Below are 15761 nucleotides of genomic sequence, written 5' to 3'. Positions count from 1 at the left end.
AGCAGCACTGGGGTAGGCTGGCCTGTCCCCAGAGCTGCAGCCAGCATTGTGTGTCTCACCATCAATCTCTTTGCACCCTGTCCTTAGCTCCACAGGTGATTCGTAAGATCAGGGCTGAACAATTTTCCGATGCATCAGGAAACCTGAAACTTTGGTGCCAGTTCTTCAATATTTTGAGTGATTCTAAGCTGATGTGGTACAAGGACGAGATCCCTGTAGCAGAAGCACAAAGGAGGTAACCTGCCAGCTCCACTTCATTGTAGTCCTTGTGCATAGCCCTGGGTTCATGTGTTAAATCCAGCTCTGGCCATTGTGTTTACTGCGGTAAAGGTGCCCCTTTTCTTAAGGCTGCATGGGAAGCTCGTTGCATGGCACGGTACGTTGTGAACTTTATTTGCCCAGTGCCCTGGGAGGGAGGATTGCTCAGACAGGGAACTGCTGCCCTACTTGTCCTACTGATGCTTCATCTAGAGTCTGGCTCAAGGGCTGATGCTTTGAGTCACGGAGCCCAGGGGAGGGCAGGGGCTGATCCAGACCTTGGAGAGGGCAGGGAAAGTGTTGTGCCCATCTCAGAGCTTGAAAGCTGGGAGCAAACTACAGAACTGGGACCCCAAGTGATACAGGGGAGGGGAGGGCTGGTAGCTGTGCTGGGAGGGCCTGCACACTGCACTTCCATGCAACCAACACTGGCAAGCACCAAAGGAGAAAAAAGTAGCTCTGGTTTTGCTCTCCCTACCCCTTGCCACTGCCCTTGCACAGGAAAAGAACTTCTGTGTGGCTTGTATCTGGGATGCTTCTTTGGGTGTGTTATGGAGAACAGCTTGTGCTCAAGCCCAGGTGAGCTCTCGCTTGTGTGAGAACATCATCCACATTGGATGAGATTTGCCTGATGCCTCTAAGAGTCATGTGAGTGAGGATCCTTTAAAATGGGCAGTCAGAAAGAGATGCTTCTGGGATACCAGTGATGTCCTGCGGCAGATACTTGAGCTGAGGCAGATGGACTAGGAGTGTCCGTTTCCTTCTAGCTGAACAGTGTGGCCAGCTCAGCCGTGGGTCTCGGGATGAACGTCTCACCTCCTTCCTCTGCAACCTGTTATCCCCTTGCCAGTTCACGCTGGCCATGCAAGGCAGAAACGGGCTTTTGGTTCTTGTGGGGACCAGTCTGCCCGGTGTGCTGCCACCTTGGCCAGGGGATGCCAGCCCAAAGCTTGGTTCTGCAGGTTCATGTTTTATTGGTTCCTTGGAAAGGGAGAGGTTGCAGGGTGGGGAGTAGTGTCTGCCCTCACTCCTGAATGGCTGAAAACGTGGCAGGAAGCTGGACATCTCTGTGTTTGGCTTCCAGCTATCTCATCCAGACAAGCATTTATTAGCCAGATACAGCCCTGACCTAGCCACACTCAGAGGCAACCACCTTTATCAGCATGTAGCCCAACCCTGGCCAGAGTTTGCAGGGCTTGCCTGGGAGATGTGCACGTCCGTGAGTATGAAGGGCAAGCCTCCTGATGCCGTGAGGTGCCAGGGGAGCAGCTAGGATGCTCCTGCCTTCCTGCATGCCCGCAGGCTGGCTTCCTTTCCAGCCCTCTGCCTGCCCTTCAAAGTCAGCACGGTGCCCACCGCAGCGCCCTGGCTGGTGACGGGGCTCCAGGTGTCCCCGTGCACTGCATGAGGCTGACACCTTGCTCTGATTTCTTCCAGTGCTGGCGATGAGGGCCAGGCAGCCTTGGCCATCGTGCAGGCATCCCAGAAGGACTGCGGGGTCTACCGCTGTGTGATCAGCAATGAGTACGGCACTGACTCCACTGATTTCCTGCTCAGCCCAGAAGGTGAGGAGCCTTCAGCAGCCTGGTGGGCTCTTACAGCTGCCGGGGTGTGCGGTGGGGTGGCACGGCGAGCCACAGGGAGGGTTTGGTGCTGGGCTGCAGAGCGGGAGCCCTGCAAGCCACCTTGGCAAGGTGCATCTGCCTCCACGTGCTGCTTTGTGAGCAGTTCGTGCCTTCCTCCTTGCCATCCCTCCGTGTGGAAGTGCGTGGGCCCTGAGGCAGGATGGGATCCTGGGTGAACCCTGACTCCTCTCCTGCTTTGTGTCTCCTCCAGTGCTGTCAGGATTTATCTTGCGGGAAGAGATCGAAGGTAAGGGTGATGTGCTGACAAGCTGCTGCCCCCACCACCCCACCTTGCTGTGGTGTGGGCAGGACGTGCCTGCGTTGTCCCTTCTCACCAGCTCTTCCCTCCACCAGTTGGAGAGGAGATCGAGATGACGCCCATGGTGTTTGCGAAGGGCTTGGCTGACGCAGGCTACTGGGGGGATAAGTTCTTCGGGCGTGTGGTGAGTGAGGACATGGAAGTGGGTGCTGGCTTCCTGCGCAAAGCCTGCCGTGCCAGAGCCATCTACGGCCTAGAGCCCATCTTCGAGTCCGGCCACACCTGCGTCATCAAAGTGCACAATTTTATTGTCTTTGGGACCAAGAATGAGAACAGCCTCATCGAGAAGAACTATGATATCACCATACAGGTGGGCACTGCAGGCTGGCACTCTTGTGGGGATACCCCACTTTTTCCCCATCTGTTGGCACCACGGTCCCCAGCTCTATGCCTGCCTTCTTTATTTCCTTCCAGTTTTTGAATGCTTTGGAGGGGTCAAGCCATATCCCTGTGGGCTTCAGCCCTTCTCTCTGAGCAACGCAGAGCTGCTCAGAGCTTTCCTGACACTTGTCCTTTGACTGCTGGGACAGGGGAACAACTGGGAGCGGGCCCAAGGGATGCTTTCCCGGGAGGGGGGTCCCAGGGCTTTGTTGCAGGCTGGTTGGCACAAGGAGGGACAGGGCCCTGACTCTCCTGCTTGAATCTCCAGGAATGTAAAATCCAGAACTCTAGCCGTGAGTACTGCAAGATCTTTGCTGCTGAGGCACGAGCCGTCCCTGATTTTGGAGCAGTGCCTGAGTAAGTAGGGTGCTGCAGCCCCTTGGGCTTGACAGTGGGGCAGAGCTTCTTGGGAGATGGTGGGAGGGTTCTCCATGGGGCACTGGGGACATACCAGAGGGCAGCAACTTCTCCTGCTCTCAAGCAGGAGACATTTTGGGGGAAGGCAAAAGCCAGAGACTGATGTGTGGATCTCCATTTGCTGAGCTGGGAAAGCTGGTGCTTACCCCAGCTGTGTGTTACCACACAGGATAATTCCTCTGTACCTGATCTACCGACCGGCTAACAACATCCCTTACGCCACAATGGAGGAGGATCTGGGTGGGCCCTGTGAGCAGTACTGTGTCACCGAGAGAGATGGCAGCTTGGTGGCACGAGGCACCTCAGAGATTGTGCTCAAATGCTGTGCCTTCCAGCATTGGGTATACCAGTGGACGAATGGAAACATCCTTGTGACTGACATGGAAGGTAAAGGGATATTCCCACCCAATTCCCGTGGCCCTTCACCACTCATGGGCTTGCAAAAGGAGGAGAACTAGCCCCAGCCTTGCCCTCCTGACTGTTTCCCTATGTGCCTTGGAGCCCTGCTTCAAGGGTGATGAGCTGCCCTTGGCTCCAGTGCCCATCCTTGCCTGGGCAGGGACTGGTTGTCCTCCCTTTCATTGCAGGAGTGGGCTGGAAGATGACCAACGTGCGGATAGCTACCAACCTCAAAGGGTGAGTGACCCTCCAGATGGTGGCATGGGGTGGCCTCAGGCTGTCCCCAGCTCCGCTGCTGGCGTGGGGCACGATAGTAAGCGTGGCCGGGCTCCATCCTCGCCATCCAGTGGGACGTCTCCGAGCACGAGGTGAGGCTGAGTGTGTCTGTGTTGGCAGGTACCAGGGGCTGAAGGAAAGCTGCTTCCCCTCCCTGTTGGAGCAATTCGCAGCCACTCACCAGTGCAACCATTACTGCAGCATCCTGGGCCTGAAGACTCTGGAGCCGGCCAAGCCCAAGGGCTCCAAGAGCCCCTCCACAGGCAGGAAATCAACCCAGTCCAGCCCCCAGCTTCCGAAGAAGGGGATGGCCAGTCCCCAGGGCACCCGGAAGGCTACTGTGAGCCCCAGGAGCTCCCGGAGAGCAGTGGAAGCAGGGGAGGCCCAAGCAGCCTCCAAACTCAGGTCTGGAGAGGGCAGCGGGTCTGGTTGCCCGCAGTAGTCGAAGCTGCGGCCGTGGGGACCCCCGCTCCACCCACCAGCCCAAGCAGCCGGAGGGCAGCGTGCGACTGCGTGCTGCAGCTGCTCTCATCCCTTTGCTCCTGCCCCGGCTCGTCACGTTTGTGTTGTGTGGTGTGTGCTAGCGCAAGCCACTCGACTGGCTTCGCAGCAGGGCCGGCACAGCTATGGGTATTGCGGCACCCACCCGTGGGCCCCCTCTCACAGACCGCTCTGTAAAAGCTGCGTGGGGCCGTGCACGCCCCTGCACTGGGACTTGCTTTCCACTCCTGCCTCTTTCCATTTGGCTTGCTTGAACTGGTGCATTCAAGACATGGGCCGTCAGACCAGCTGCCTCAGGCTTTGCCTATACCGTGCCCCATTCCTGGCGGTGCCCCAGCGCTCCCCTGAGCTGAGCAGGAGTATGGGCTCTCCTCCTGGCTTCCAGCTCTTTTCTGCTCCCCCAGCACGCGTCACCACTCCTGTCCCTCTTCATGTCCTCCGTAAAGCCCAGACAGTGCTCGGTGTCAGGGGTGTGAACCAAACCAGAGCCTGACTGGTCCTTTGCATGCTGATTTAAATTGTTTTGCTGCAGTGGGGTTTAGCGGTGAGCTGCAGCACTTGTGCTTGCCTGCTGCTATTGCTTGGGGCTCTGGGGTGCAGGCCAGCCCCGTGGCAGGGTGCTGGTGTCAGTGCCAGCAGCTGCATGGGGCCAGAGTTGCACCCCTCTCCTGGCCTCCCTGGCCGGGTGGATGCTGAGGGCGGTGGTGCTGCTACAGGTAAGGATGCTCTACCTCACATGGGGCGCCCAGGAGCGGGCAATGCTGGCCGCGTGTGGTTAGCGTCAGCCCCGCTTGGCGCAGTTACCCCAGTGGCAGTGTCTGCCCCTGTCCCTGCTGCCCTGGTGCCAGACAGAGGCCAGTTCTGGGCCCCAGGGCCGTGTGCTCTGGCCGTGGTGGGAGGCATCGACGAGTGGGCAGCGGTGCTCCTGCTGCGAAGTAAAGCTCCCCACAGTGGGACAAGCCTCCTTCGTCCCACCCCATCACCTTCCCTAGGGCTTTGGAGAGGCGTGCTGGGTGACAGCAGTGCCACACCTAAGCATGGCGAGGGTGGTGGCATCCGAAACGGTGACTCCCTGCAGCCTGGCAGAGGAGGGAAGGGGCTGGGCCGGGAGTGAGGTGTGCTCCAGTGCCCTGGTGCTGTCGTCAGATCATTGTAAAATAATGGTGTACATACATGGCCGCCTTGGCAAATGGGTGTGCTCGAGTGCAATAAAGTGAGAAGGACTGGCCTGTTCCCCGGTGCTGTGGTCGCTATGGAAAAGATGAACCCAAGCACGGCGGGACGGGGAGGCTTGTGTCTGGGGAAGGAAGCAGCTTCAGCTGACAGCTTTACCCCATCTACGCCTGTTGTGGGGAGAGGAGACGGGCTGGGGCTGGGGCTGGGCCCGGGCCCTGAAGCTGGCACCTGGTGGAGGCTCGGCTTGCAAGGTTTGCAGCAAAAAACAGCCATGGGGAGCTTCAGTCATGGGTACGTACAGCCTGAGGTTTATTTTGGAGCAGTTCCCCTGTGTCCAGGGGCCAACACCCAGGGCTGCTGGTTGCAAGGTGCATGGTGCTGTCTTTCATCACTGGAGTGGAGAAGACCAGACATACATATCCATGCTGGTTTTTTCGTGCCTCTGGGACTGGCACATGCAGACCCCGATGTCCCTTTGAGCCGGCAGCAGCCTGTGAGTTTCAGAGTTCACCATGTGCAGGATGTGTGGTTGTAGTGCCCGCAGCACTGCGTCAGGCATCGCATGCTCTCCGCCTGGCCATCCCAGACTCCAGTGAAGGAGAGTGTCCCGTTCTCCAGCACCGTGCTGAAAGGAGAGAGAGGCACGGTCAGGCCTAGAGCCACCCTACCACCCCCATCCCAAAACTGATGGTTCAGAGGCTCACGCCGGGCTCCTCATCCTCCCAGATGAGAGAGCCAGAGAGCTGGCTTGCTGGGTGCCCACTGTGCCCAGCTGCCTGAGGGTGAAGGAGATGGGATGTGCGGGCGAGCTACACGAGCCAGCCCCATCCCAGCCCTGTCTGCCACCCCCATGCACACGGGTCCCCAGGCAAGACCACATAGCTCCAGACCCTTCCCAGGGCCTGGCCACACACCCACCTAGCAAAGAGTTGCTTGCAGCACGTGTATATGGGGTAGCTGGTAGAGGTGAAGTTGGCGGTGCTGAGGAAGGTCACGCAGTCGCTCACCTCCTTTGGCATGTACATGAGGCCTGCGGGACAAGGCCTCGCGGTTTGGTCTCTGAGGGACCACACACTCAAATCCCACACCCTGACCAAGCTTGCACCCAGCCCCATGCACCACATCCTCCCAGCTGGCTGCAGCAGCGGGAGCTCCTCACAGTGCCTCAGAATCCACCCTTGAAATATCCCAGTTGCAGCCCAGATGAGGGTGAGGAGCCCCAGCAGAGCAACGGGATTTGGGGGATGCTGACAAACTGCCGCAGGGGGGAGAGAGCAGAGGGTTTGGAGGCCCTGTCAGAGCCGTGGGGGCGGCAGCCAGCCTTCCTACACCTGCACCAGCATTCGTAGGGGTGTTCAGCCCTTCGCCCGTTCTCCCCAGGGACCTACCTGCCAGGCAGGAGTTGAGCATGGAGACGCAGATGCCGGTGAGCAGCGCTCGCAGCACAACGGAGGCAAAGTCGCCCTTACGGTGGGGAACAAGGGAGGCTGCGGGGACAAAGCAGAGAATAGGGCAAGTCGGATCCTTGCTCTGCTTCTGGCCCCAGTCAGGGACACAGAAGAGACATGTCCCAGGTCCCCATCTGGCTCTGCCATCCAGTGCCCTGCCCAACCACGCTGGTGTAACATCGTGTTTGGTGGTCCTGGCCATGGCCCAGCCTGTCTGCCCAGCCTGTGGTGGGGGGTGTTGGCAGAGTGCCGTGCCCGCCCTGCACCCGTGAGGGATCAATCAGAGCCCTTTGGGCTGGAGTCTCTGTTCCTTGCTTTGAACTTTGAACTTTGAACCTCTGTTCATGGCGACACCTCAGCTTGTGGGATGTGCAGGTGACCTTGCCCATGGTACGCTGCAAAATCATCTGTATCTCATGTAAGTCCCATTCCTTAGCTGCGTGCTATCAGAGACTGAACGCTGAGGCTTGAAGGCAGCAAACTCCTCCCGCCCACAGGTCCCACTGCCCCATGCCCAAGCCCCCAGGACATGGGTCACACTCACTCAGGCCTCCCAGCATGATCCCGATGGAGCTGAGGTTGGCGAATCCACAGAGTGCAAAGGTGGTGATGGTCTCGGCACGCTCCTGGAGGGCACAAAGGCAGGGGACAGTCACCTCAGCCCAGCAGCAGCCCCACAGCACCCTGTGCTGGTCACTGTGTTGTAGCTCCCAGCCCAGCTAGCCGGGATGGAGATAAGTCCCCACCCCAATCCTTTCTACTTCAGCCTTTTTTTTTTGCAGCAAGGAGGTAAGGGAGGGACAGCCTGCCTGTGGAAGAGGTCGGGCTGGCACCATGGGGGAGGCCCTACAGCATCATGATCTGCCCTGCCGGAGAGCAGAACCAGTGGGATGTGACTTCAGTGGGTCCTTCAGGATGACCCCGAACCCAGTAGCGAGTGGACGTTCAAGTCTAGTTGGCTGTAGGTGTCCTCCCATCCCCCTAACCATCACCCCCCATGCCAGGCCCCGTGCCCCGTTTCAGCTGGCTCCATCACTGCCCTGTGCCCGGCGGGGTGGCAGTTGCCCTCACAGATATCCACTGCTTCTGGCCCCCGTTCCACTCCTCCAGGCCTTCCAGCCGATTCTTCTTGTATGTGGCCAGCTGCTGGTATGCCACGAACTCGTTCAGGAAGATCTTGATCCCCAGGAGCTCGGCCACCACTGGTGAGTCTGCCCAGTCTGCCCCCATGAGAAAGGCCACGGGCATGAGGACGTAGGAGCAGATCATCTGGGAAGAGCGCGCCAGGAGGGAGCAACGCAGAGCTGAGCCTCTGCGTAGCCCCCAGCTTGGGCACCCGCCGCCAGCGTTTGCCAAGCACCAGCAAGGTGAACGCTAGGCAAGGAGGGGTCTCAGCAGTCTACTGAGGCAGCGGGCAAAGGTGGGGATGGGCAGGGGGTTTGGGGATACCTGAAAGGAGAGGCCTTTGATGTTCACCATCTCCCCGAACCAGAGTAAGGCAGCATTGATGAACTCCAGCACCGCCAAGAAGGCGATGAGGTTGGCCGCGATGTTGGCCACGAGCCCCACCGAGGCAGCAGCCCCGCTGCTAGCAGCTTCCAGGATGTTCTGCTCTTCCCTGGGAGAAAAAAGACCCAGACAGGCTCACGTGGCCAGGCATCTCCAGTGTAAGGTTGGTCTTGCTCTGTGGATGTACTGCGCTGTCTGCACGCCACAGGGTCTCCCAACCTTCTGCCACCTGCGATACCCGAATTACTCCCGCAACTTCCCTGCTGTGGCAGGATGTGTGCGACCCCACTGCCCCATCCCTCTGCTCCCACTCACCCGCCGGAGATGTGGATGCTTTCTTTGCCCTTGAACTTGGACTCTTCCACCTCAGGGTAGACCAGTTTGGACATAGCGAGGGCACAGGGTGCAGCCATCACGGAGGCCGCAATCAGCGATGCTGCGTCTATCTGCAACAGGCAGACCGTGGGCTCAGGCGCTGCACCTCCGTGCAAGGCTGCACAGGGCTGCCCCAGGACATGGCCAGCAAGGGCCAGCAACACCTGGAGCAGTGCAGGGCTCTCTGTTTGCTCAGGGTCAGAAAATGTCTCTACATTTCCCATCTTGGCCATTGAAGGTGTGTAGGTCTGGATGGAGACATTGCTGGAGCCGCAGCAATCATAACCTCAGAGATGTTAATCTGTTGTTGTCTGACTTAATCTTGATGATTTTTGTCCCCTCCCTGTCCCTTTCTATCATTATCAGAGCCGTAAGTTGTGCAACATTGTGAACTTCTACCCCCGACGAACAGCCAAGCTCCCAGCAGGAGCAGTGTATTACCGTAACAGCCTTGTCTCACCCCTCCCCTGCCCTCTGCGTGGCAATTTCTCATTTCTCTGTCCTTTCACCCTTGGCTCCCTCCTTAAGGAGCCTAATTAATGTTTAAATAGCAGTAGCTCAGCCAGAAGGTCAAGGGGAAGGTTTATTCCCCATTATGGAGCACTGATGAGGCCACATCTGGGCACCACGTCCATCTCTGAGAAAACGATGAACTGGTGAGAGCATTCCCAGAGGGCTGCGGCACAGGACAGCCAAGGAGATGCTGGAGGAGCTGGGCTTGTTCGGCTGGGAGAAAAGAGAGCCGAGCAGGTGGGAGCTGCAGTTCCCATGTACTTTAAAGGGGGCTGAAGGGAAGACACTTCTCAGAGGTGCCTGGTGAAAGGGTGAGAAGCACAGTACAGGATGCAGTGGGGAAATTCCTGCTGGACATAAGGAAAAAATTGTTCCCAGTGAATTGGGGCATCTGTGGGGCAGACCGGAGAGGTGTGGGGGGGTGATGATAACCTGGATGAGCATCCTGCTCGGGCTTTGCCATTACCCAGTCTGGGCAAGAGGGTGGACCAGAGACCTCCAAAGGGGTCTTCCAGGCTAAATTATTCCCTGATTCAATGAGAAGATTTACCCTGATTGCTGTGGGAGGGTCCCTAGCAGAGCTCTGGGGTTTTGGCGAGGCCAGCAGAGGTGAGGTGAGACTGGGCATGGAGGCCCCTTGCCCCCTATGGAAGAGGACCACAGTGGGTCTTTTTCCCCCACAATCTGAGGGCAGTTCTGGCATGTCAGGACCCCTGAGCAGGGAAAACGTGGCTTATATCTGCCCATGCACTCACCCCAAAGGATATATAGGCTCCCATCACGCTGCCTGCAATGGTGGAAAAGCCCCCAGTCATCACAGCATGAATTTCTGAATAGGTCATGTCCGCAAGGTACGGGCGGATGAGCAGTGGGGCTTCGGTCTGTGTGAAAGAAAAGCCTCTGTTGTCACCATGCAGGGCTGTAGGTCTCCTGGGAAGGGAGGAGAAGACCCTTCCTCTGGGGCAGGCTCAGCTGCAAGGATTGAGGAGCTACATCTCCTGCCCAGAGCCTTACCTGTCCCACAAAAATGTTCCCCGCCACGCTCAGGGTCTCAGTAGGGGTGGTGCCCATTGAGATCTGAAGCAGCCAGGAGATCTGGGGAAAGACAAGGCCACTGTGTTCCCAAAGGCTCCTGACACCCTACCACCCACCCTGTGAAGCAGAGCACTGTTTGGTCCTCCAGCCGGCCCTTGCCAAGCTGCATGGTGGTGATCTCCAGAAGTGCCCAAAGACCAACTAGCATCATCAACCCCAGGGCTGGGCTTTCTCAGGAAGATGTGCACAAAAGAGGGGTCCTGTGTCTATCATTTTATCAGGACAAGTCAAACCAAATTAGCACCATCCCAGTTTTCCAGGGACATCCATCAACTTTTCATTGTGGCTGCAGAAACCACCAGCTCCTTCTCCTTTCCACCACCATCACAGAGCTAGACACGAGGCCCTACCTTCAGGATGAGCCACTGCATGGCACCGAGGTAATAGAGGATGGACATCACACAGCTGAAGAAAACAACGATGGGCAGAGTCTGCAGACGAGACACCAGGGTGCAGGATTAAAGGGGAGTTGAGCAGCGCATCTAAGTACACTTGGGGACCAGGCTCCCCTGCCACATGGGCTGGGCATAGCATGGTGTTGCATATCCAGCCCACGCTATTGGGGTGCCACAACACTGGGCCAGGCCAGCAGGAGAGACAGGGACCAGTATAAATTCCCCATGGCTCTGAGGAGGTCCATGGGTGGGAACAAAGCTAAGGGAGACCCATCCTTGAGCTGGCTGAGCTCTGGACAAGGCCAGAAGAAAACCAGGCTCTGCCTCTCCCTCCCCACATCCCATTCCCCAAGCTGACCTGAAAGGCAAAGACTTCTTCAACGAGCGTGTTCCCAAAGACAAAGACGGAGCCAGCTTTGGTGTAGCCCAGGAAGATCTGCAATTGGGGATGTCGTATGGTAAGAGGGAGATCTCCATGAGCTCTTCCCCTGACGTCTGTCTTCTGCCTAGCAGGTGACTGCCCCCGCAATCCCACAGCTAGATTCATTGCCCCAGCAGATAAAGACCCCGTGAAACCTAAGCTGGGGGTAGTGGTGGGGTGTCCCTGAGGCACGGGGAACTACTCCAGCCTGCAAGGGACACTGTGCCAAAGGGCCTGGGCTGTGCCACAGAACCAGGAAAGAGCTGGCTTTTCTCCAGTCTCATTAAGAATGCTGGCGTGCATTCCCTGTCGCTCCTCCAGCCCATGCCACGCTCAGCTCTACTTACTGGTCGCAAGGGGAGCTACCTGGAGGGCTTAAGCATGGGATGGGGTGAGCAGAAACAGTACCTGGATCTGGTCACCCAGCCACTGGAAAGCTTGGATGCCAGGGGTTGTTCGGAGGATGAAGAGTCCAATTAAGAATTCCAAGGCAAGACCCCAGAAAACAGCTCTCCAGGACACCTGGGGACCAAGAGTAGAATGAGGACCAAAGTGTTACCAAAGCCTACAGACTTACCTCTCTGGCTTCCTGCCCTTTCAGTAGCTCTTGGGTGATGGTCATGGGGATGCTATTTGGCAGAAATCCCCTCAGAAACCAGGTTGGTGATAGAGGAAGGAGACAAGTTGGTGGGACTCAGGAAATGGCAGGTGAAATGTAACCTTCCAGGCTTGCCAGGGAGGAGAAGAGCAGTGGAGACCTTCTTGTGGTAGTACAGACCCCCTAGAGCAAAACTGCCTGTTCACTAACACTTTGGAGGAAGGGGATGGAGGGATTGCCCGAAACATTGAAAAGGGCAGGGTTGGAAACCCCTGGGACTTCAATCACTTCTGCCCCTCCACCCACAGGCACCTGAAGCTCAGGTACGGGTCTGGTGCTGGGTCTCTGGGTCTGCCCCAGTACGAAAGACATGGTGGAAAACAGGATGGGGGTACCACGGGGGAGCCCTGGGTTGAGCAGCAGGCAGGAGAGCAGTATGGTGGCTTTGGGGCTCCAGCCATCCAGCCTGGGCTCTGCTTCCCAGGCTGTGACCAGCTCTGCCCAGGGGCCCTGCTGGGTTTTTGTGTCCTCCAGGGGGCCAGTGGACTTCTCCCCTGCTCCAGCCATGGGCCATCAGGGGATGATAATGGGAAAGAAGCATTTGTTCCCCACATCCTCCTCAGCTCTCAGTGCTGGGTGGCCACCTCTTGTGAGGCCATGCCACACCTGAAACACATACTGCGCTGTGGTGCTTGGAGAAGATGAACAGAAACAGCAAAATAAAGCAGAAGCCAGCTAATGAGATGAGCTGCTCTGGATTTCTGGCGGTGTCCAAAGCCAGCCACGTGACCAGGCCGCCCAGGAGGACCACGCTCAGCAGCCTGCAAAGTAAATCCCAGACTGTCACAGAGAGGAAGTCCCCATGAAGGCAGGAGCTAATTGTGCGGGAGATGTCACCCTACGGGACATGCATCTGATGAAACCTGGGGCTCAGATGCAAATGAGGGGTACAACTAGCCGTCAGGCTACTGAGGTAGAGAGGTGGCGGCAAGCCATTTCTGCCATGGCTTTTACGTGGCAGGGCCGTGCCTCATCACCCATGAGGTGCCTGCACAACACCAGGGCACATGCCCAGTGCCACCAGCTATCGGTCACGCCTGCCCTGCTCTGGCCGGACGACCACAGGATAGGGGACCCAGGCTCTGGGGAGATGCGGCCCTGTCTCTTCCTCACTCACCATTTCAGCCATGGCCAGGACTTTTGGAAGCATTTCTGAACGGGGCTGAGGAGCAGCAATACCTTTGCCCCACAGTACTTCTTGAAGAGGCTCCATAAGATGAAGAAGACAACCACAGCAGTTATGATGAGCAAGGCAAGGGCTCGCTGGAAGTTGAGCCAACAGGCCGCAATCAGGTAGCACAGGTAGGCTGGAGAAGGCACGCAGGGGGTCAGAAACATCAGGACCATAGGGATTCACAATACTAACTGTGGCAAACAGTGAGGTCTGTTTCCTCAAAACATCCTTCCCTGGCCACCCTTGAGGCTCTCGTTTATGCGTGGGGAGGATTTAGGTGGCACCACCTGAGCAGCCAGGCTCCTTGGTGACAGCATCTCAGCTGTCTGGGTGCACACGGAGTGAGAAGAGGCCGAGCAAACTCTTTGTGTAAGTGGAGAAAGGGGAGGACAGTGAGGTGCAGGTAGCTCTCATGGACAGGAGCAGCGGGGTGAGGGGGACTTGGACAATGGGGCTGGTGAGCATAGACACAACCTCCATGTGAGCAGTGGTGCCTGGTGCTCAGAGGCTGGGGGCACAGCCAGCCCAGGGGATGTGGAGATGGGGTCTCAGTGCTGGGAAGTCCTCACCTGCTCCAAGGATCCCCCAGAAGACCATCCGCAGTACCTTGGCATGAGCCTTGCAGAAGCGCTTTGCCTTGGATGCTGGCTGCAGAGCCTTCCTGGGGAGAGTCACACACCATTTATCCTGAAGATCAGCCCAATTTCGGACTTGCTATGACCACTGGAAATACTTTACATGCACGAATCTACAGGGGTTATCCTACCTGCAGTATGAGGAGACTCTCCCTTTCCCTTCTCCTCGCCTTTCCTCCTTGCTCCCACCACGCGGACCATCATGGTCCTCATGGAGTCTCTCCTCACCCTGGAAAACACTGTTAGCTGGAGCACCCCAAGCTGCTCCTGTGGCCCTGTGGGAGGGGAAGGGGGGGGGGGGGGTTACCAGGGATTCGAAAGCTGGGTTGTCTATGCCCTTCTCAAAGTTGTCCAGGGATATCTGGTTTTCTTCCATCTCCTGGTGCGCCATTGCTTCACTGCATTAGAGAAACAGCACGACGAGGGACCATCTGGCCAGGGAGAGAAAGCTGGAATCAGTTCTGGGAGGGACAAATATCTGACCCCTGATGACAGTTTGGGGTCTCTGAGGAGAACACCCTTTGTAGTTAGCATTCAGAGCATCTCCTGCTCCAACAAAGCACCAGACCATCCCGTGGTGTCCTCAAGCCATGGGGCTGGTGCGCTGGCTTGCTTGTTCTCCTGTAACTATGGGAGGCTCCTTGCTCTTCCATGCTTCCGAAGAATTACAGGAGAGGATTAGACCCCAGCAATGCTGCAGGAAGAGCTAGCACCCCTCCTCCAAGGTGGAGAAGATGTTTGCAAAAATGTTGTGGGGGTTTGCGAAAAATAAGAGTGGTCGCATGTCCCATCAAGAGCTCTTGGAGCACCCGTGTCCTTCAGACGAGGATAAGGAAGGTCTTTTCCTGATGGTAACTAGTACAGCACAGGAGTGATGGGTAGGAGTAAACTGTGATTTGCATGGGGACTAGTCCTAAAGGAGGATTGTACTGGGAGAACTGGTCCAGCAAAGCTAGAAGAACCAGTGTTCCCACCAGTGCAGGGCTCCTTGCAGCATCTCGTTTGGGCACCCTCCCGCTATCTCTACCTGGAGAAGAACAGGGGAAGTGCAGAGAGCAGAGAAGTCACAGAGAAGGCAGCGGGTGACTGCAGGAGCACCTTTGCGTGAGGACAGAGGGAATGGCGAGGAGTCCTTGCTCTGGAGGTGTGTGTGTCAGGACGGCAAGGACAAGGCGGAGAGGCCAGGCTCACATCTCGCTTCCCACGGCGCAAGAATCGGGCTCCATCAAGGACAGCAGGCCCTCTCCAGCCCAGGGACCCCCCCAGCACCTCCCAGTCCCAGGGTCTGGGGACCCCCTTGGGGCTTCCCCAGTGCTCCCAGCTCCCCCCAGAGCTGCAGGCACTTGTACCCTGAGGCGGGGGGGTTCCAGTGCCCACTCCCCTCCCCCAATGGCTCTGCTGCCTTTTATTTTGCCAAGGCCTCCTTGGCCGCCCTCCTCCCTGGGAGTGGTGCCGGGTGGGCAGGCAGACAATCAACACCCCCCTCCCATGCCCCCTGTGCCCCCTGTGTGGGGACATGGTGCCCCCCGTGGTCCCCGCCCGGCCGTGGGACAGCACAGCCACGCGTAGGGCCCTCGTCCATGTCCCCCACCCCAGTCCCCGTGCCCACCGGGCCCCAGCGCTCACCCGCCAGCCCCGCAGCTCCGGCCTGGTGCCGTGCGGTTACGGATTAACAGCTCAGTCCAAAGAGCTGGGTCAGCCCATAGCGATAGCTCGGCTCCTCCCGGGCTCACGCCCTGGCACCCGGCCCTGGCTGCACCCGTCAGCCGCGAGGGTGCTCGGAGGAGCGCGGCGGGGCAGCCACGGCAGCACCCTGCGGCCAAACCCCTGCGGTGCTCCCGTCCCAGCAGGGAGCTTTGCAGGAAGCGAGCTGGAAGAAGAAACGCCGGGAAAAAATTCTAAAAGGGTGCTAGGCAGAGGGATGCGGCGGCGCGAAGTCGCGTTAGGCGGAGGGACGCAGGGTGGACAGCCAAAGCCTGGCTTGGAAACAGCTTTTCAAGGCACGACGTTGCAGGGTGCGCCCCCGCGGGCACGCACGGCGCCGGCATGGCCCCGCTGCGCCGAGTGCCCGCTGCCGTGGTCAGCCCCGAGCGGCAGCGGCGGGGGTTTTGCACCTCCCGGGCACGGGCCGCAGGGAGCCGGGCCCCCAGGCGCTGCCCGCAGGGGGCCCCCCCGGCCCCGCCCCC

General features: G+C 58.3%; 2 protein-coding genes across 4 annotated transcripts in view; one reads left to right on the top strand and one right to left on the bottom strand.

The window, feature by feature from the left end:
- ALPK3 (alpha kinase 3) overlaps nucleotides 1–5409 on the top strand; it is a 34443-nt gene extending 29034 nt beyond the window's left edge. Inside the window, 8 exon segments of the mRNA XM_067003914.1 lie at nucleotides 88–235; nucleotides 1696–1823; nucleotides 2095–2130; nucleotides 2238–2512; nucleotides 2852–2940; nucleotides 3170–3387; nucleotides 3588–3636; nucleotides 3796–5409. Of these exon segments, the coding sequence (XP_066860015.1) occupies nucleotides 88–235; nucleotides 1696–1823; nucleotides 2095–2130; nucleotides 2238–2512; nucleotides 2852–2940; nucleotides 3170–3387; nucleotides 3588–3636; nucleotides 3796–4117 (1265 nt within the window). The 3' untranslated portion in view covers nucleotides 4118–5409.
- Nucleotides 5410–5637: 228 nt separating this feature from the next.
- Nucleotides 5638–15754, bottom strand: LOC106047460 (sodium/nucleoside cotransporter 1-like). Of its 3 annotated transcripts, XM_067003915.1 has the most exons (18): nucleotides 15202–15754; nucleotides 13883–14006; nucleotides 13707–13804; nucleotides 13510–13601; nucleotides 12884–13073; nucleotides 12386–12527; nucleotides 11517–11630; nucleotides 11046–11123; nucleotides 10643–10723; nucleotides 10212–10292; nucleotides 9953–10078; nucleotides 8625–8755; nucleotides 8250–8418; nucleotides 7872–8069; nucleotides 7345–7426; nucleotides 6741–6839; nucleotides 6271–6382; nucleotides 5638–5977 (listed from the first exon to the last, which is right to left on the bottom strand). In XM_067003915.1, the coding sequence occupies exons 2-18, from the start codon at nucleotides 13964–13966 to the stop codon at nucleotides 5860–5862; spliced, it is 1995 nt and encodes a 664-aa protein (XP_066860016.1). In that variant the 5' UTR covers nucleotides 13967–14006; nucleotides 15202–15754; the 3' UTR covers nucleotides 5638–5859. The 3 variants fall into 3 exon arrangements, with proteins under 3 accessions (XP_066860016.1, XP_066860017.1, XP_066860018.1); XM_067003916.1 differs by lacking the exon at nucleotides 12386–12527 and having other exon boundaries at nucleotides 12946–13073; nucleotides 15202–15753; XM_067003917.1 differs by lacking the exons at nucleotides 12386–12527; nucleotides 13707–13804; nucleotides 13883–14006; nucleotides 15202–15754 and having other exon boundaries at nucleotides 13510–13627.
- Nucleotides 15755–15761: the final 7 nt, after the last annotated feature.

Source organism: Anser cygnoides, chromosome 11, assembly GCF_040182565.1.
Source record: "Anser cygnoides isolate HZ-2024a breed goose chromosome 11, Taihu_goose_T2T_genome, whole genome shotgun sequence".
NCBI lineage: Eukaryota > Metazoa > Chordata > Aves > Anseriformes > Anatidae > Anser > Anser cygnoides.
Note: the sequence above shows the minus strand (reverse complement) of the source record. Positions and strands in the feature narration are given on the sequence as shown.

Excerpts from the sequence above, each read along its gene's own strand:
- LOC106047460 (XM_067003915.1), bottom strand. The coding sequence starts at position 13,966 with ATGGCGCACCAGGAGATGGAAGAAAACCAGATATCCCTGGACAACTTT. Across the intron at positions 8,756-9,952 it reads GAGCCTATATATCCTTTGGG|ATAGACGCAGCATCGCTGAT; the intron begins GTGAGTGCATGG and ends TGCCTGTTGCAG. Across the intron at positions 5,978-6,270 it reads TGCAAGCAACTCTTTGCTAG|CACGGTGCTGGAGAACGGGA; the intron begins GTGGGTGTGTGG and ends CTCTCCTTTCAG.